Here is a 20,219-nt window from a genome sequence, read left to right as displayed (position 1 = left end):
ATGTGAACGGGATGTCTTTGGTGTTTCTTGAACACAGGCATTTGAAGGCTTAAAGTGCTTTTTTTCATTATTCTTTGACAATCCCCTTTTCAATTGTGGATATTTCATTTTGAAGCCAAACCACTTGTCCTTGCTGGTTATTTTGTCTATTAATGGGGGTGAAGAGCAGCAATGGCTCTCTCTGTGTTATGACGGAGCGTTAAAGTGGATGACTCAGTTTCTCCTCATCAGTGTGGCAACTGCAGATTCTGATTGAAACCAGCAGCCCACTCAGCCTGCTGCACCACACTGTGTGTTTGCAGGTCTGCTGATCTTGGTTGTAGAGAAAGGAGCAGTACTTTGACTGTAAATCTGAAAGACAGGAAGGCAGTTTGAGAATAAGATGGGAATGTACAGGATTTAGATAAGGGATGAAGGAAGAGAGGAGTAAATTTGCAGATAAAAGGATGCTTTCTTGTGATGTGACTGATGCACTGATTCAAGACAAGTCTGCATCCAGTCGGCAGGTGAATAATGGGAGCAAATCCAGAGGTGAAAATCTGACAAAATCTCACAGGTCTGGATTTATTCCCTAATAACTGGGCAATATGAAGCACACGTTGTGATGCATTACTATGATTATATAAACCACGACCATGTCGTCAAGTTTTTGCCCACAGGGGATCGTCTAGATTGTCTTGGGCGTTATTCTAATATTGTAATGTATTAGGGTGTTTACTGGTGCTGTGGGAATCTCATACAGATCGTCTCGGTTTGAACAGATGTCAGGACTTAACAAGCACATTGCTGGCTGTTGAGAGGATGCTGTGCTAGACTTGGAGTGGAAAATCTAACCCAGTTGAAAGAGAAGTACTGAGATTGTTTGGAGGAAGGCGAGCACAAAGAAGGAGAGGTAGTCAGCAAGAAAGTTCACGCTTTGCTTAATGGATGTGATTTGTTTTGACTGTCTCAGTGGTGAGCAACAAAACCTGTCCAACATGTCTTCCAGTCCCATTAGCTGGATGGGGCTCTGTGAAAGACTGTGGAGGGTTGATACTGAAGGGTTTGCAGCCGCTTATCAAATGCTTCAAGGTTGAGGTGAGGCAGTAGGGGATCCTGCAGAATGTATTTTGCTGAAATTAAAATGTTATGTGTGATGTACACAGATGCATTGATATGCTAATTATTTCCTCACCTCATTGATTAAACGTCAAGTCACATCAGAGGGACACAACAAGGCAGTCTTTGTGAAACAGGGCATACTAGAAATGTGTTGATGGGAACTTAAGAGGATGTCGTTTCATTCGTGCTGCATAGCTTTCTGACATTTATTTTCTTTGGATTATTACTTGCTAGAGTCTGTGTCTAGAGGCGTTAGGATTAGGAGAGCTGCTCCTGTTATAGTTTTTTCTTAAGGATAGTAGTTAAGTTGTCATGTTTAATATGACACTATGTAATACCATATAACTGGCTTCAGGAAGCTTCATGGAAATCTCTTGACAAACATAATCTCTGATAGCAGTGGTTATAATGTTATGTAATTTGAAACAAGAGAAAAAAAGTTTAGGGTAGTGACTCATAGATGTCCCCACATTTCTTGTCAACTTATCTTCTTTCCTTCCCTTTTCTCTTTTTATCATCCTCCCTCTCTGCCTCACTGGTGTGAATTGCTTTTGGCAAGCAATGCAGGCGCACACGGGATGGTGATGAGAGATGAAGTCAAATTTATGGATGGGTGGATTGAAAGAGAGGGATTTGGGTTTTCTGGGAGAGGGGTTGGGGCAGCAGAGGAAGCTGCTGCAAGGTCAAAGCCATCTGGTCTTGTTTTGACCACCTGGGACTCTGTGTGCGTGTGTATGTGCATGTGTATGTTATTGCATAACAACTATTGCAAGCATGTCACTGAGCAGCTCTGACAGAGTTTTTTGTAGATGGGAGGATTTCCTTTTGTACTTTTGGCAATGACTCAATAGGAGCAAACAGGTGTGTTTGTGTCTGTGCTTTTCGCTAACCTTTCTACAGAAATGCAGAACAGAAATTACAAACAAGAGAAGCGGACTTTTATTTTAATATTTATGTTACCGTACACGTTGGACTGTAATTTGTAACTGTTATTGTATGAAGAAGTATAGGAAATCATTACAAGTGCTTTAACTGACTTGGAAAATGTGACTAGAGAAACTGAACATGAACTACTTTTGTAAAAGAGGTAGGTATACCAAATCTGACATATCTCCGCCCCCCCCAAATACCTTCCCTTTAGCATAAATGACTTGACCATCAAGTAGCATCTGGCGCATCAGCAATGCCAATAGCAATACCAACATAAATGACTACATATACCTTAACAGCATCAGCACATGACTCCTCAAGTGTCCTTATTCAAGCCTTGTTTGTAGCTGATAACTAGCTTTGTTATCTGAGCCAATTTGGAAGAGTGAAGAGATGCAGAGAGGCATCTAAAATGCACACTAACGAGATGTTATTACTTGAGGAAGCAGCAAACACTGTGTACAGTTCACTCATGACTGAGCCCCTTAGTCACATTTTAGGCTGCTGTAGTTACTTCTGTGGGCACGCTTTCACAGAGGGATGACACTATGCACTGCTAACATTACCTTCGCTCACATAAATAGACTTGGAGCAGTCCCTCTCTTCCCTACAACATTGGACTCTTGTCACAAATGCATTACCCATCAGGCTCTCTTCTTGCACAGGATGGGCTCTGCCTGTAACCCAGTAAAAATGAAAGTAGAGGTAGTGAAATTAGGTGAGTTTAAATACCTGGGGTCAACCATGCAAAGCAAAAGGGAGTACACAAGAGAGGTAAGTAGAAGCGAGTGCAGGCAGGGTGGAGTTTTATACTAGATTCCAAATATATAATTATATTCTGAATTATGTTCAAATTTCAAAGAAATCCACTGTTTAAAAAAACAACAACACTTTTATAGAGAGAGATTTTAAGCTATTCTTGCTTTCATCCTGTCACCGTGTGAAGTGCAGGAAGTGATGCTTTCATCAACATAGCAACTTTTGCGGATCATTCTTTGTTGCAGAAACTTATTAAATTTATTTAACTGTATTAAAAAAAAAAAAGAAGCTCTTAACTGTTAGCCCTGTCAGGTGGTACAAATCTGTCTAAAAAGCAAACCCCGGTTAAAACTTGTCCCTTTGAACACACGACAGCAGCCATCTATCTACCCCTGTTCATATCTGGGTTAAATTGCACGTGTCAGACCGTGAAGTGGACATCAGAGGCTTAGGTTTCCTCCCTGCTGCTGAAGTCATCCGTTTAGCCCCAAAGCTCTCACATTTATCTAGGCCAGTCACAGTTCGTTCCCCCTCTCCTGGTATAAACAGCAACATCAGATAGATGGCTGAGGTTAGTCAGACGTACAGAGACATAAAGGATATCATGTTTACAGCATTCTTGCACTCTTCAGTCGGCATCTTTAATAGATGCCATTGTCCCAGATTGTGCTTCTCCTTTAGAGAAAATTAATTGCCAGGCTTGATGGAGCGGCACAGATAAAAATAATCAGATTTCCTGGAAAGCTGGCTGAATCAGGTCACTTTGAAAACAGATTCTGTCTCGTGCATTCCCAAACCTTTTTTCTTGGATGGAAAACAAACTGATTTGTGGTTTGTGTGGATCTCCTCCTACATTAGTCTGGGTACACAAGTGTTGCTCTTACAATGTTTCTCATGAATGTGTTTTTAAAAGGCATATTCCTGCTCAAGTAAAGAAACAAACACCCACATTAAACATGAGCAAATGTGTTATTTCAACAGACTGTGAAATCTGGGCATGTCTTACTTTCAATTTCTGTGGGTTGCTGTGAAGGTCAGTGTAAAGTCTTTATCATAAAGGCTCATTTTATACAACTTTGTCCTTTGACAACTGTGACTGATGATCACATTTGTTCTTTCTCTATGTCCTCTCATCCTTCTATGTTCTTCACCTGTTGGGAGTTTGACTGATTTACAGATTCTCACACACAAATGGGCTCCATCCATTTCTTTTTTTTAACATCTATTTTACTTGGGTCGTCTTGGTAAGATTACATTTCTCATGATCCTGCATTCATCCTTTTTTTTTTTTTCATTATTTTCCTTGTAATCACAAGTAAATCAAGTTTTCTTATTTTAAAAGGGACTTGGATAATTGAAGCAGCTGTTAAAACAAATTGCACTTGTCTCAAACAGAGGGGCATACATGACATCACAGATCTGTCAGAAGTCTTGCATTACTTACATGTTGGATTCCCTCTGGAGGCTTCAATCTCTGAACATTTCATAGGGAGTGATTAAAGAGTGATTAAAATATGAAGTAGAAGAGCAAATGGTTGGAAGAAAGAGGAAGAGATAAGTGATGATTTTTGCAGAGGTGCAGGGTGAGGAGAGATGGGGATTAAGCATGGTGTGTTGGGAAAGACGTAAAAAGAGGCAGACAAAGTCCTAAATGTGGCTAGCAAGAGAGATTAAGTTGACTATAGGAAGTGACAGATTGGAAGAGAAAGGAAGGATAGCCATTGCTGAAGATTTGGTAAAGGGTCTGATGGTGGGAGAGAGCTCAGTGGATGTAGATGGAAGGAGACAAATGGATAGCAATGACAGGAAGGAGTAATGGTAGAACAATGGGGGGGGGGGGAAAGAGGCTGATGCAGAAAGAGAAATGGGTAGAAATGCTGGAAGGATAGCCAAAGGCGCCAAAACTACCGGACCAGAATTAGAGGAATGAGACACTTCAGGTTATTTATTATTGTCATGCAGTTGTCAAAGCGTTGTCATAGACTGCATAAAGGTTGAAGGCAACCTCTTATCTCAGTAATCAGAGAGTAGTCAGTTATAAAATGCATGCATTTTATAGAAGTGAGAGCAACACTCTAATGTTCTTTTTTTTTAATGTTTAACTGTACTCATGTGGGCGTAACTTGCTGGTTCAGGTGCACACATGCTTTTGGCTTTGTAGCATTCAGCAGTGAGAGCATGCATATTAATGAGGGTGTTTTGTTTTTGCTTTGTTTTATCTCTTCTCCGCTTTCTGCTTCACCTTTTGCCTTTCTTCCAAGCACTCCCCTCTCCCTCTTTCATCCTTCTCTCTCTTGGTTGCTTATGAGTGTTGCCTTTGAACTCTGGCTTGGTGATGACAGCACTGGCGTTTTACTTGCTTGTAGTTGACATGTTGACACCGCAAAGGGAAGAAAAACTTGGATAAAGGGAGAAAAACAGGCCTTTATTTCTGTGTTGTCACATGTTTTGTTGTTTGTTGGGATTTGACTGTCTGAGATGTTCTTGAAAACTCAACCATTTAAAAACATGAACACATTTCTTGCTTTGACAACAATTTGCAGAGAAGAGGAGTCTATCGATCCCCTGTTGAAGCTGAATGAGGAGAAGTTTTGGATTTTAAGTTTGGTGTGTACTGAGATGGCATCTTTAGTTCCTTTTCAGCTTCAAAAATGACCTTCTGATTTAATTCTTACTAAAGCAGACCAAGCAGAGAGTAGTGCTGACAGAATGGGGAGGTGAGCGCAGGAGGTAGATGGAGATGGAGTGAGCACGTGCCTGAAGGGTTTCTTGTGGGCAACGTGAGAACAGAGGAGGTGGTAGTGAGGGAACGTGAGAAAAGGAAAAAAAAGTGGTGCTGAAAGGTGATAATCGGTGAGGAGGTGACAGATGGGGAGACAACTTTAGCATTCTTTTTCTCAAATGTGAAGTTTGACTCAGAACTAAAAACTGTGACCATGAAATTTACAGAAACCCAGTTCTGCTGTCTGTTTCGCAGTAGTGAGCATGCAAACATCAGCTTGAAAGATGCAGTCTGGTCCAATAAACAGTCTGTATGATTTCATAAATTTGCTCATTAATTGTGTCATATGGTGGAAATACATGTGTTGATGCAACTGGACAAAACATCAGTGATGTTTCTGGAATCAAATGTTGACGTATTCTATATTTACAGTGATGCTTTTTACTAACAGTCTTTTCTATGAGCTACAGATCGAGATTGTTTGGTAGAGATGGACGGACAGCTGATGTTGGCATACTAATATCGTCTCTGTGTAAATATTTTCCTTTTTTAATCATTTTACCACAGTGAGCATCTTCCTTTGTCCTGCCTACAAAGAGGAAAGCCAAAGACGTCTTGGCTTCTCCCTAGAATAATTACCAAGACTGCATAATCCCTTCAAAGAACCATCCTCAGCCAAGAAAAATACAGGCTTTTTACATTTGTTTGTTTGTTTGTTTGTTTGTTTGTGGTGTTTTATTAGTGTTAAACTTCTCGTCATCAGTTGATCCTCCACTGAGATGCTTCCCAGTATGGGAACCCATCGACTGGTCTACCTGGCAATTTACCAAGAGTGTATGGTTCCTGACTTCCTGTTCAAATGCAGATCAATTTAAAGAAGTAAATCCAAGCATTATTTGCTCCCTACTTGGATTGTTACCAGCAGCAGCCAAAGCTGCAGGTTTCATTTGTCCCTGATGAAAAAAGAAAATCAGAAAGCTCCACAAAATAGTGTCGTTTGCTTTTGGATTGTAGAGATCTGTTACATCAAGATATCTGTTTATAGATATCTGCTTCTTTTTACCTTATGCAAGACTTGAATGCAGATGTAATTTGCATACATTAGCAAATTGAGTTTCATAAAGATCCTTAGACACACAACAGGATCAACTTATGATGACAAGCAGAGTGGCTGCAAAAGTAGGACCTTTCTGCTGGATGAGCAAAAACAAACTGGTAAATCATCTGAATATTTAAATACTGATGTCACAAGAGACGACAACGTAAGAGGCATAACTGTAACTCATGCTCTCTGTAGTCTTCAGACAGTCTCGAACACAAAGCTGACCTCATGACAGCAACAAGGCAGAAGCTGTTTGGACTCTGCTGTCGTGGCATGTTGATGACCGTCGATAATGAAATTACAGTGAGCATGTGGTGATGTCAGAGTGTTTGCAGACTAGAGTTTGACTGAGAAAGCTGAGGCAAGACAGATGCTGTGTTTGTGAGTTAAACTCTGAAAGCTAACACATTCCTGGAATTTTTCAGTGAACTTCATCATTAAGACAATTTAAAGGAAACAATAAACAAATGTTCATATATATTATTAAATATAAGTGTGGCTGTGGAATAATCCTAGGCAAACAATCAGGTGTTTAAAGACAGTCAGCACGGTAAGGCATTGTTGTCTTAAGAAAAGATTGTCTTGGGTATACGCGACTGGCTTTACTGACTTTCAGACTGACCTATATTTACTGTGTTTCACAGAAACACAAATTTCTGTCCACAGCTTTTTAACTTCAACACTTGGCTCATTTAGCTTATTTTACGTGCAGTCTCTTTGAGTGCAACCAAAGACTTTCACTTAAAAGATTGTCGTATCTTTCTGATCTGCAGTGTCTTTTTGCTTGCAGTGGGCGTGTCCTCTGGATACAGTTGTCTTGTGTTGGAAGAACGGCTCAGCTGCGAGTTTCCAGTCATTACGAGTACAGCATTTTGTTTATGTTGTACATTGTGGTTCCTGTTAAAGTGAAGATAAAGTGTGACTTCACAGCAGCTGTCTTTTATATACAGCCTATGGGTGAAATATAGACTTGCAACAAAGTTTGTACAGCAACTAAGTTGATATAAACTGGGTCAGTGGAAACAACAGCTGATCTTATATTCAGCAAAGCGTTTTCAGCTGAATGTTTTCTTTCTGAGGGATCTGTCGTTCTGCAGCGTTTTACATTTGCGTCTTCATGCTGAGCTCTTCTTATTAATCTGAGCATTTCTTTCAAAACTTAAGAAAAAATGACAAGGTAAGCAGTGCTTCTTATTTCTGTCTCAGAGCGATGAAGGGAGTACTGCAGCACATCAGTGGTGACTCATAACATTCACATTACATACTGTACTTCATATGCACACCATGCACTCTTACAGTTATTCAGAAACTTCTTATTCTGGATTAGAGTGCTGTCAGCTTGAACTTTCATATGAGAAGATTAGCTGAGTGCACACTCTAACTCGATGGGTGTGCATCTTCTTTGGCAAACTTGTACTCTTTGGTTTTGTCACTTCCTTTTTCTGGTGTGGTTTTAATGCAACCAAAGAGTTTTAAATACGACGTTATTAATACTTCGTTCAGTCAACACTCTGAGCCTAACAAAGTAACACTAATCTGGGTGTTCTAGTCATTTTCGAAGACTTTGTTTCAGGACAGACGGGTGGGACATTTATTTGGAGCGTTCTAAAGTAGCAGACACAGTATTTTTTTTATTTTTTCTATTTTATTAATATATCTTAAATATCAGTGCAGCATTGAGTGACAGTGAAATTTCACACTGATTTGAAATTATTTGGTTTAAGGTGGATTTGGTACCCTACAGATCATTTTGAGGCGTCTCCTTGACTTTCCCTAATAACAACGGAGCAGTAGACAAATCCTTTAAAGGTAACGAGGCCATTGTAAAGTTACCATTAAAAAATCGTCCATAGTCAGATTTGTAGCCAAGGGGTCTGCATTTTGTATTTTATGTTAGTGTTTTTATGTACCCAAATGGCTCAAGGATAAAAGAGTATGTCCTTCAAAAGTGTCTGAAAGTCTGCTTTCAACATTTCATCCATGAAATGTGGACTTTTCAGGCGTTCCCTTTAAAAAGGATTCATCTTGTGTGTGTCATGTTTCTGTATCTCTTGCTCAAACAGTGGCATCCCTCATGTAGCTGTTGTGTAGATAAACTAGCTGGAGAGAAATGGAGTGTTGCAGTGTCAAGGCTGCAGCAGCTCTGAGCCTTTATTGTCTCTCTGTATAGCTTTTATTGGCCTGCATAGCACTGAGTTAAATGCTGCTGCTGCTGATGTGTTCAGGCAGAGCTGACAGCAGCTGATAAGACCGGCAGAAAGCAAAGGACACAGACGGGCTTTCAGCCTCACCAGATTAGAGTCAAAATGTCTCAAACTTCTGTCCATTGACACAGAAAATTATGTAGACTGTTCATACATCAGTTTTATTCACAGGTAGAGACTGATATTTCTGAATACATGAACTCAGTATTATTTTTATGATCCGGCTGATTTTACCGTTTTTCTTCCAATTTTTAAAATGTATCGATACTATCTTTTGCTCAGTCTTCTATAACAGTAAACTGAATATCTGTTGGTTGTTTGGTCAGCTAACTGATTTGTATGTGCTCACTTCACTGCATTTTAGATGAGAAATCCTTTTAAATAATAAAATATGATAATAAATTTATATTATCGGGAATAATTTTCAGAAGAATTTCCAAAAATTCTCTCAGCAGGATGCGAAACAGATTGAAGGACACTGGTAAAGATGTTCACTGCTCTGAGTTTCTAACATAAAACTAAACATTTACTGCTGACAGTGATAACTGATGTGCTGTCTAGTGTCCAGCTCGGCTCCTGTGTGCCTTCACCAGTCACATGAACTGATTTAATGTGACACACAGACCTTGTCAAACCACTGCAGCGTTTATCCACAAGAAGCACATGTTGCACCGATTGTGGATTCACACTCATGCACACTGTGAACATGGTAACAGTCTTATCTTGTTTGTAACAGCAGTTTGTAGTCTCAGCTGTACAACTTTGCCTGGATTACGCAAATGGTGTTTCCGACGCAACAGAGAGCTGTGTTGTTGTTGGAGTTAGTCACTATTATTTTTTTATTTATTTTTTTACACATAAAATATGAAGCAATGCACAAAACATCAGATATGCCTCAAAGCTTGTTTTTAATAATTGCTGCTAGGTGTAGGCTGAAGGTATTCTTTGGGGTTCTTCTTTTTCTACATTGTTTTTCTTTCTTGGACACATTTGACTGTATTTAAGTTGGTTTTTTTGGGACTGGGGAGGGGCTTAGTGCTTAGTGGTCATCTTGCCACTTCTCACATTCAATTGAATTTTACTTCTATAGCGTCAAATTACATCAGCAGTTGCCTTAAGGTACTTTTATACAAACCCTGCAAAACTAACTAAAAGATAACAAACACATTTTCTCTTAAAAAAAAATTGGTGTTTACAAGTCTGAGATTTCTTTTTTTTTTTTTTTTTTAAACAGTGTAAATAGATTGGTGTTTATATGAAATTACAATACTTTAGAAATTCAGAAGAACTAAAGGTTTATTTTATTTTAAAATTAGGTTCTCCTGATTTTAACTCAACAAAAACACATCTTAAAAATCTAAAGGGCCTGGTAGTTACAGCTGTTGCTGAAGAGAAGAAAACAAATTGGTAACTTTTTTTGAAACAGACGAGTGCTTGTGTTACAGCTGAAGTTTCGTAACTCAATTTTTCTAAATCAAGATTATGTTTATTATTAAATTAAAGCTGCTAACAAACACACATAGAAATGTAGTGTGTTTTGTAAATGAAGTTAATATTGCCACCAGGTGATCAACTTGTTTGACCCCTGACTTGACTGGCCTGGGTGCTTCTAGCTCTTACTGGCAACAGGGCAGTTGTAAAGCTCTGTAGCCATAGAGGCAATGTATGTTGATTGTTTTCCTCAGGAAGCAACAAGCACAAGTTTATTATGGCACCAAGAAAACATTTATAGGACATGGGTAATTGTAAGAGTTGCTCAGAGAACATGAAAACTGTGTCAATAAAACCTTAAAATCTGCTAAAGTCAGTTGAAACCAAAAAACAAGAATTTAAAAACTGTATCCAATCTCTCCATCTCCCAGGCCCAGCTGGAGGCCCAGAAGGCCACCCAGGACTTTCAGAGAGCCACTGAGGTTCTGCAGGCAGCAAAGGAAACCATCTCCCTGGCCGAGCAGAGGCTCCTGGAGGAGGACAGCCGGCAGTTTGACTCCGCCTGGCAGGAGATGCTGAACCATGCCACCCAGCGGGTGAGGAGGGGGAAAAGTGGGAATCTCTTCTTCAAAAACTGAATATTATTTTGGGTTTATTTGCTAGTTTTCTGTCAACAGGAAAAATAACACTTAAACTAAATTAACTTATTGTTAATGGTCCATCTACACCAGTTATGATGCCCACTGATTATGGAGCGCTGCGACCTGCAAAATCTTTTTTTGTATTTTTCATTTATGCAAATATTTCATAAAATGTGGAAGAAAAAAAACAGGGTTCGTGGACCATTTCTAAGGTACTGAACCGAAATATTGGATGACACTGAATTCTGATTGGCTGTTGCAGGTTATGGAGGCAGAGCACACAAAGACGAAAAGTGAGCTGGTCCATAAAGAGACAGCAGCAAAATACACAGCAGCGACTGGATGCATGAAGCAGCTGGAGAAAAAACTCAAACGCACCATCAACAAGTCAAAGTAAGAGCTGAGCAGAATTTAATGGCACCTTAACTTATCTACTTCTGTTTGGGGAGTTTTAGAGCCACTGTTTGGGGTGAAAAAGGCAATAATATATTGCTACATTCATTTTTTTTTTTTTTTTTTTTTTTTTTTTGCTTCTGAAATTGTTATTTGTCAAATAAGTGATCTCAAAACTTTTTAACACATTTACAAATCAAGCAAATTAACTTCAATTGAAAGAAAAATTATCGCATTTTATCGTTTTGCCCATTGTGCATGAACCTAACAGATTCGTGAGCAAAAATTAGATGCAGGGACGCGTCCAGAATTTTTTCGTAGGGGTGGCCATACTTCCAGTTTTAATATGCTGTTGTCAAATATAGGCTACTTGAAAAATATGGCAGAAAATAATGATATGCCTGGTTAATTTCCTGTTATTATAGTTGATATGACTGAAAATGAGTACATATGAAAACCATATAACAAACAAATTCTAAAGCAGACTGTGTGAGCCAAATGTTCAGCATCCTGTTTTTGTTTTTTTTAGTCATGACCATAGAGTCTCACTTATGGTCACACTAGAGAACTAAAACTTTCAAGATATTGGGCAGATTTTCTGCAGTCAGTTGTCATGTATGCCATGTGGAAAACAGAACCACAACACGAGACTGTAGCTGCTATTTTAGTGTTTGATGAGTTGAAATATCTTGCATATAGAACCTCAAATTAAACAATGGAAATTATGTAATAACAACAGATCTGCTCCTCCAAACGCAGCTGTTCAAACCTGCTTTGTTTTGCTTCAGTTTTCTGTAAAAGCATCACTGGCAGGTTACACTTCTTTCCATGCAGAAACTCTGTGACGTAGAGAAACTTTCATTTCCAGCCGCACTGAACGTGTTTCTTTTAATATTAATACAAAAGTCAGGTGTTAAAGGGGAAGTCTGGCTAAATGTAGCACAGTCATGGGTTCTATGGTATCACATGATAAAGGTTGCAGCTGGCAATATGGAATGATTGAAATGTTGCTCAGAATGGCCAGAAATCCCCCTTATTTTACCCTAAAACGAAATAATTTCTCAAGGGGAAAGATTTATTTATTTATTTATTTTTTAAACCAGTGCTGCAGTTTGGCAGATGGCTGTTTAGCTTCAGTTCAAAATATGAAGGGGAAAAAAATTACAAATGATCCAACAGAGTTAAGCTCCACACATTTTAATGTGAATGTTACATTCAAAATATCTATTACTGAAAAATGCAATCGATAGAAGTAATTTGCCCTTAATATACTAGAACTGCCTCATAACACATATACCTCATAACTTAAGGGTATCCAAGAAAATTGTAAAAAGGCCTTTTCAGGTTTTTGCAAATGAAAAAAACCTTTTAAACACAAGTTTTTATTTACCTTCAAAAAATTACTTAATTTCATCCAATGATACATATGAGCCTTACAAACTTAAATTCTCTGCCATTAAAACCACACAGATGAGAGCTGCTGCTTATACTAACATGCTGCAAACACCTTTGGAGTTTAGTTTGCTGTGTAGGAAAAAGTACATTTGAGCTTCGAGGCTTCAACCTCAAATAAAACTTTAGTTGAAGAATTGCAAAGTTGCATAAGCTCCCCCTTAAGTCTCATATCTTATCATTCAGAGAGGCTGTTTTTGTCTGTGTCAGCCTCCAACTCCCACTCTCTCTCTCACTGTATTTCATTCAATTCTGCAATATGTGAATTTGCATTTGAGGCATCTTCTTCTGCACAAAGATCTAGAACAGGAAGGACCATCTACTACCAAGAGCAGTTTTTGTACTTTTTGTAGGGAAGTGTACCTTTTGTAAGCCACACTTCCTTTCTCATCACTGCAATTCAAACATTGATTTGAAGTATTTGTTAGAGAAATCACTAGCACATAGTTTCACTTAACTTTTTCTAGTCTCTGTTTGTCTGTAATTTAGGTTTAGATGAATTTCTGGTAATTCCAAAAGTTTCACAACTGTTTTATTGGGGTTTTTTGTAACTGTTATAAACCTTTTGTCCCATTCACCCTCCCTATTTATGACTGAATAGGCAGCAACAACTACTCAAAAACCACCAAAGAAGGAAGAAAAGAGTAAACTCTCACCATCTCTCATCCATTTTGCTTGACAGACACAAGTACTTGTTGAATTTTAGATCCAGAGTTTGCTTACAAGACAGAACCATCAGATTTACATTCAGTCGAGTTTCCCAAAACAATTATCTGGTTCCCACGTGAACACTGAAACTTTGCTTGCTGTAATTGTTTCTCTTGGGCATACTGGCTATGAAATCCATGATCTGTGTTTGGTGCTTTACATTCCACAGTTTATCAAAAGATAGCATGGGGCTTTATCAGTGGCTAATTCCCAGAATTAAAGACAATAGTCTACAACGTTTCCCCGTTTATCACGATGTGCATACTGTAACTCGCAGCAGGAACGGTGCAGAATTACAGAGGAACTCAAATACAGATACTCCACTTAACTCATTACTAACACAAAGGCAGGCTTGTGCATTTAGTTCTCCACCATTTGCACTTTCACTCAGTATAAGTTATTTTTCTCTAATACATGCTGACAATATTTTATGTAATCATTTTACTTACTATTTCAAGAATCTGAGTACCTATCAAAATGAGCATACGCATAAAAAATAAAGGTTGATATTTGCTCTGTTGTTGATGTTTACCCTAAACGGCACCAAAAAGAGCTGCTGCAATCTTTTTTGGTAGAGTTTAAAACAATGTCTTTCTTGTCACACGATCTAGTCGTTGTTGCTCGATCAGTGAAGTCCCAGCTCCGATTATTAAAGCTGGAATCTTCTAACTGAATTATCAGCTGCAGCCTTGCCGTGTGTTGCCTCAGCAGGGTGTTAATCCATTTTGCATCGTTCGCTCATCCAACATCACAGCCCCCTTTATCTCCCTTTCCTTTGCTGGGTTGCCATGGTGATGATGTGGGTACCGGTCTTTTCTAGGTTAGTCTGTTTTTCCCCCCACGTTCTGTCTGTCCTGACCTCTGCTCCTCCTCCTCCTTCACAGGCCCTACTTTGAGATGAAGGCGAAGTACTATCTGCAGCTAGAGGTATGTGACCCACTGTTGTGCTTTTACAAACCACTTACCACCTCTGTTCTGTTTTATTGTTTCTTTAGACACTGTCAGATCCTAATACAGGGTTAAACAGCTTGACCAGAAACTGCAGTGACTTTTTCTTCTTTTTAATTGAATGTAGATCAACCCGTGCTTGAGGGTTTAATCAGATTAAAGCTGTTTATTCCCAAACTTGATTAGAAACCGCAGCTCTTAGCATTGTTAGAGAGAAAGTGCATCATGCTTTGTTTTATGCCATCTAATTAGCATGAGACACTGCATCAGTAATGTTGATTTTTGTCTTCTGCAGGACATGGAGGAAACTACATTTTTGCATTTAAATATATTAAACTTTCATGAGGTGGTTCTAAAATGTTTGTGTGTTTCTCCTTTGGAGAGGACAGCAGCTGTAGTCAGCTCTAATTCTAGTCGACAGCAGAATACAAAGCTTCCACCTCTGAGCATCAAAGATCTGAATTGTCAGACCTTCCTTAGCACAGAGAAACACTCCAAACTGACCCAAAATCGCCTGTTTATTTTTCCCCCAGAACCTGAAGAAGACTGTGGATGAGAGGCAGGTCAAGCTGTTTCAGGCAAAAGGCGAATACAAGACAGCTCTCAAGAACCTGGAGATGATTTCCGATGAGATCCATGAGCGACGGCGTACCTCTGCCATGGGCCCCCGGGGACGCGGCGTTGGCGCAGAGGGGAGCAGCATTTCTGGGGACGACATCTCCAACTTTAAGATGGACTCTGACGGAGTGTCCAGTGAGTACAAAAACAGTCTTCTTGTCCTTCACTTCATCTCATGAGTCTGTCAAAGATGCTGGTTATGTGGACTCACTGCAAATGTTGAACTGCATGTCTCTGCACACTTCAGCACGACTCAAATGATTCTCTGGACACTTCAGATGATTCAAAGGCTAATTAGTAAAGGTTAAACGTTTCCATGTTTTTGCTCTGTCGATCCGTGCAGCATCAGCTGCTCACTTTGGTGCCTCTCTAAATGTCAGCGATTGCTGTAATGAGATTTCGTTGCAGTCTTGTTGCCATTTAGCAGCACTTAGTGTTAAAGACAACTGAAAAACTTTGAAAACATGGCAGACAAGGAAATCACACCTCTTATGTGTTAATAAGCATGCTCTATCAGAGTGTATCTGTGGGATGCAATAACTGTCTATTTAGCAAAATCTAACTCTTACTCTAAAGATCCATCCACACAGAGGAGACCAGCAGTGATGCAGTGAGACCACAGAAGGTCAATAAATTTAGTGATTTGTAGGTCTTCAGTTAAACCTTTAATTTTTAGATGAGCTACTAGAGGGAAGAATGATGCTGATTGCCATATTAGGGGCTGGTAAATATATCAGAGGGTTGTCTATACAACTGAATTAGAAGGTTACCAGTTGTGTGTAGTTACCTATGCAGTCAGTAAACCTCCTATTGCCAGGAGACTGGCCATTAGAGACCAACTGTTAGCTCTAAGCAATGCACAATAGCAAATTTCATATGTGAGCAAGGATGGAAAGTTATTCCAACCCTTAAAATAGGCCTCACAGGTTGTCAATCAACAGCAAATTAATTGTTGCATGTTATTATTTGCTAGGTTGTTCAATCTTAGGCAGCTATAATCTGAATTAAGTAAAACCTGGAGCTAGGTCGGGCAGGCAGCTAATGCTTCACTGAGTCATATACTAAACACAGCCTCTCAATGTGGAGGTTTATTCGAGCTGTGAAATCTCACCCGTCTCTCTGTGTGATAATGTCAGTGCCGCAGCCTGGTATTATAACCCTGCCACCACCCTAGTTTTATCCGTACGCTCTAGGGAGATGTATAGACTCATCGATTTCATGTGTTACATATTTTGAGAAGGTGATAAGCTCGCAGCTTTGATGCCAAACTCACACCCTGTTATGCTGCAGTAATAAATTACATAAATTGTTTGACAAAAAGCAGTTTGGGGGGGTTTGAGACCGATGATGGGACAAAACAAGATATTAGGAGGCGGCATAGGAAATATAAATTTTAACTCTTCAGTACTTTTAATGGTGTTACCATAGTAACAGCAGTTCAGTCCAGAGAGACACTGATGCGTGGCTGAAATGAAAGTTTACTAATTTTGCATTCATGTAATTTGATTTATGTTAGGAAGATGTAACACTTTGTGTGAATATGATGTGACAGATGAGTCCTCTCACTTCTATTTATATCTGTTCTCTCACACACACACACACACACACACACACACACACACACACACACACACACACACACACACACACACACACACACTTCTCCACCTTTCCCTTCTTCCTTCCTTGTCATAATTCCTCCATACCTTTTTCTGACTTTATCATCATTCTCCTTCCATTTTTCCACCCTCTGTTCCACAACTCTTTCTCCTTTACCCTTGTCATTTTCTTCCTTCCATCTTATAAACATCTTATAAAAACCTCCCTATTCTCATCTCGCCCTTCTTTCATCTTTCACCGGCATCTCTTCTTCATTCCTTTTTCTCATTTTTTTTTTTTTTTTTGCTAATTGCCTTCTTGTGCCTCTGCCTCCCTCCCACTCTTCTATTCCCCTCCCTCTGCTACAGTGGCATCAGTGTGTTTTGATGAAGACCCGTGCGGAGGAGGCAGCATCATGTCTGAAGACTCTGAGACTCATTCCACCTGCAGCCTGGGTTCGTCTCCCAGCAGCCCGCAAGAGGAGCTGTCACCCTGCCCCTTCGCCAGCTCCTCCTCCTCTGCCTCCCCGTCCCCCACTCCATCCACCTCCTCCTCCGCGTCCTCCCCGGCTCCTCTGTCCAGGCCCTGCAGTCTTGACCTTCCCAGCACCGTGTCGCTGTCTGACTTCGGCCTAATCTCGCCGGTGCTCGGGCCTCGCAGCGAGTGCAGCGGCGCTTCATCACCTGAATGTGATATAGAGAGAGGTGAGTGATGAGAGAGAAAATCCGGTTTAACCCCATGAAGCTTGCAGAAACTGAAGATGCAAACCCATAATGCACTGATGCACCATCACAAATCAGCTCCTGCTGATATCAGAAGGTCCCTCCAGCTTTCAATTTCCCCGTTTAAAATTCAAAAGTGGTCATTGATATGGTAATATGCGATAACTGAGCCTGTTAATGGAGAAAATGCTAATTTGACCCAGTGTCGATAACCTAACTCCACTGTAGATATATTTAAAAAAACAAAAAAAACAAACATCATTCAGATAAGGAAAAACTCAGACGGCAATGAAAGGTTTGTTTCATCATGGATGACTCCATTTGTGTGTATTTGCACACAGAAGGCAGTGAAAGTTAAATGGAAGTGTGATGGATGATATTTAAGAATCTATTGTTGGTAACACACAGTCTCCTCCTCCCTGCGTGGCTCACACCTGCTCAAGCCAACATGACTATTAGTCAAAGTGACAGCGAGGCGAGTGCCTCACCTGCAGAAAAAATATTCATCTGCATATCGTCCTGCAGAGAGGAAATGATTCACATAACTTTAGTGACCCTTAATAAAAATTTTGGAGATTTGTTAATGTATCTGTCCAGCTTTCGGTCAAATTTTTCCTGTTATTTGTCTTAGAGAAAAGGTTTTAAAATGAACAAACTTACTTTAACACGCTTTGCAACAGAGAGCAATATTTTCTATAAAAGGACACATTTAATCAGCACTTTGTTGGTTTAAAAAAAAATTGCCTTCTTTTAAAAATTATGTTAAAGAACAAAACATTTCATGTTCACTGACCACCTCCTCCTTTGCCTCAGGTGACCGGGCTGAAGGTTCAGAGGGAAATCTAGACAATGCTCCAACCAGCAATGGCAACAACAACATCAGCTTGACATCCAGCACCAAGAAGAGCTTCAGCCTGGAAGCACGCTTCAGCTTTCTGAACCTGCGACGCCCACGAGCCGACAACACCAAAAACACAGACAGCCTTTCCCAGAAGCCTGAACCCGGGCAAACTGTGGTCCTGGTCAAAGGAGTGTGAAGAACAAAAAGAGAATGTGTTGAAAGGAGTTTGACTCGCCCTTGACTCATTTTGAACCAAATTGGTGTGAGCTGTTTGTAAGCTAGCTGCCACTGCTGCACTCCATTGCCAGTGTTTGTGGTCAAAGAGAGACTTTGAATGTCATAGTTAGTGTATATTAGCTTTGTAAATATACATCTGTGTTTTCCCTTTCTGAAGGACACGGCACCTTTTGAACTCATGTATTACATATAAAGAGCACTGTTATGTTGGCAATGTTTTTGTTAAGGGTGGTGAAAGGTATAAAATTATGTTCTTTTTTTCACTAAAAGCTGAAAATGCGTCTGTCACAAAAGCAAATTGCGTACACTAACTGCGTGCATCTGAAACCTGCTCTATTAAACAACTCGTAAAAGTGAACTTGTTACTGTTAATGACGTTCTGTATACTATGCAGGAAGAAGTTCTGCGTGGCGCAACAGTGAAAACAAGTGTGGAAATGCTAAAGCTAAATAAATAGTCTGACATGTGCTCCTGTATTTGTTTAGAACTATGTTGTAATTTTGAGATTGTGTATGTGACGTGTCTGAGTTTAGATTCGACTGTTTTAAAATTGTTTATTTTCCACATAAACTGCAAATATAATTAAATTTGAAATCGAAGCATGGTGACGAAACCAAAGTGTCTCAATTATATGCACAGAAACGCTCCCCATACTTTCCCCTGAGCTGAAAATGAGGTGAATGATGATTGAGTTCACCATAAGCAGAAGTATTCCCTGTGAACCAAAAGCTCAGGCTTGAGCTACTCTAAACACTCCCTTTCAGATAATTTTTTCTACTTGTGTCAGTGGGATATCATCGAAAGATTGTAAGGTCGTCTCAGGCAGATGGCTGTGTGTGAACAAAGGCTCCACCCACTTGCAGTTTAAATCTTTTCTTTACGAGGGGCAGCCAATCAGAAGAATGCATAAATGTGGGGGAGAAGGGTGAGTGGATGAATCAAAGGTCTAGTGTAAGATAAATATGGATTATTTTGAACTGTGAATCAGAAAATCTACTGTAGTGGAGTCCAAGAATAGAAATATGGTGTTGGAAATGTGTATAATCGGTCGTCATTAATACAGGTTTGGTTTGTGGGGTCGAGCTGAGACAACCCAGCTCGTTGCCACAAAGGGCTGATTGTGGCCTCAAGGATATAAAAGACTGACCTGACCTCCCTCTTTGCTCCCCTCCATGTGGCAGGCAGGCTCCTGAACTGATGGACATTGACTTTCTTCTCATCCATGCATCCATCGCAGCACTGATTTACTGACTTTTCTGTTCATCTTATCTAAATAAAACAGTTAATGCTTATTATACTTGCAGGCTCTTACTCTTTTGTTGAAGGTGGAGTCACATGTAACAAAATGAGGCCTTCTCCTTAGTTTCTTAGCATTACGTTACAGGAGGGCCCTCAACACCAGTTGGTAGTTTGTTTGTTTTTTTAAGAATAACTGTTACTTGTCCTCGGGCCTGTTCGCTGAGTATCAGCGTTTCCATGCTTGGTGGAATTGTTGAGACAGACAAAGGTTTAGTGATGACACTACATGGTTAGGCTGTTGTAAAGCTATTTAACCTGGTGCTTTTTTGGATTACCCACCCTGTAGGCATTAGTGACACAGTCCACCCAGGTGCTGCTGGATTGTTTTTAGTCTTTTTTTGTTCATCACAAGATTACGCCTTTGTGTATTACGTACACGGAAGTGTAACTGAGACGCAAGGGCTGGAGTTTAACCAGGGCAAGTACGTTTAACACGCACCTAATACAACGCATGAAGCCTAGGGTTAAGACTAAGAGCTAGTTGGTGATAGGCAGTTTGTGGGTGGGAAAGT

At 39.9% G+C, this 20,219-nt stretch overlaps 1 protein-coding gene across 1 annotated transcript in view; it reads left to right on the top strand.

The window, feature by feature from the left end:
- The window catches only part of sh3bp5b (SH3-domain binding protein 5b (BTK-associated)), a 31,549-nt gene extending 11,904 nt beyond the window's left edge, over positions 1 to 19,645 (top strand). Inside the window, exons 4-9 of the mRNA XM_085365845.1 lie at positions 10,681 to 10,845; positions 11,153 to 11,283; positions 14,328 to 14,370; positions 14,925 to 15,144; positions 16,977 to 17,312; positions 18,144 to 19,645. Coding sequence (XP_085221971.1) covers positions 10,681 to 10,845; positions 11,153 to 11,283; positions 14,328 to 14,370; positions 14,925 to 15,144; positions 16,977 to 17,312; positions 18,144 to 18,367 — 1,119 coding nt within the window. The 3' untranslated portion in view covers positions 18,368 to 19,645. The remainder of the gene's footprint in view (positions 1 to 10,680; positions 10,846 to 11,152; positions 11,284 to 14,327; positions 14,371 to 14,924; positions 15,145 to 16,976; positions 17,313 to 18,143) is intronic.
- The last annotated feature ends 574 nt before the right edge of the window (positions 19,646 to 20,219 follow it).

Source organism: Diplotaxodon limnothrissa, linkage group LG11 (genome assembly GCF_057381915.1).
Source record: "Diplotaxodon limnothrissa isolate DT_005_m linkage group LG11, D_limnothrissa_male_GT1.1, whole genome shotgun sequence".
Lineage (NCBI taxonomy): Eukaryota > Metazoa > Chordata > Actinopteri > Cichliformes > Cichlidae > Diplotaxodon > Diplotaxodon limnothrissa.
This window is presented reverse-complemented; position numbering and strand designations above follow the sequence as displayed.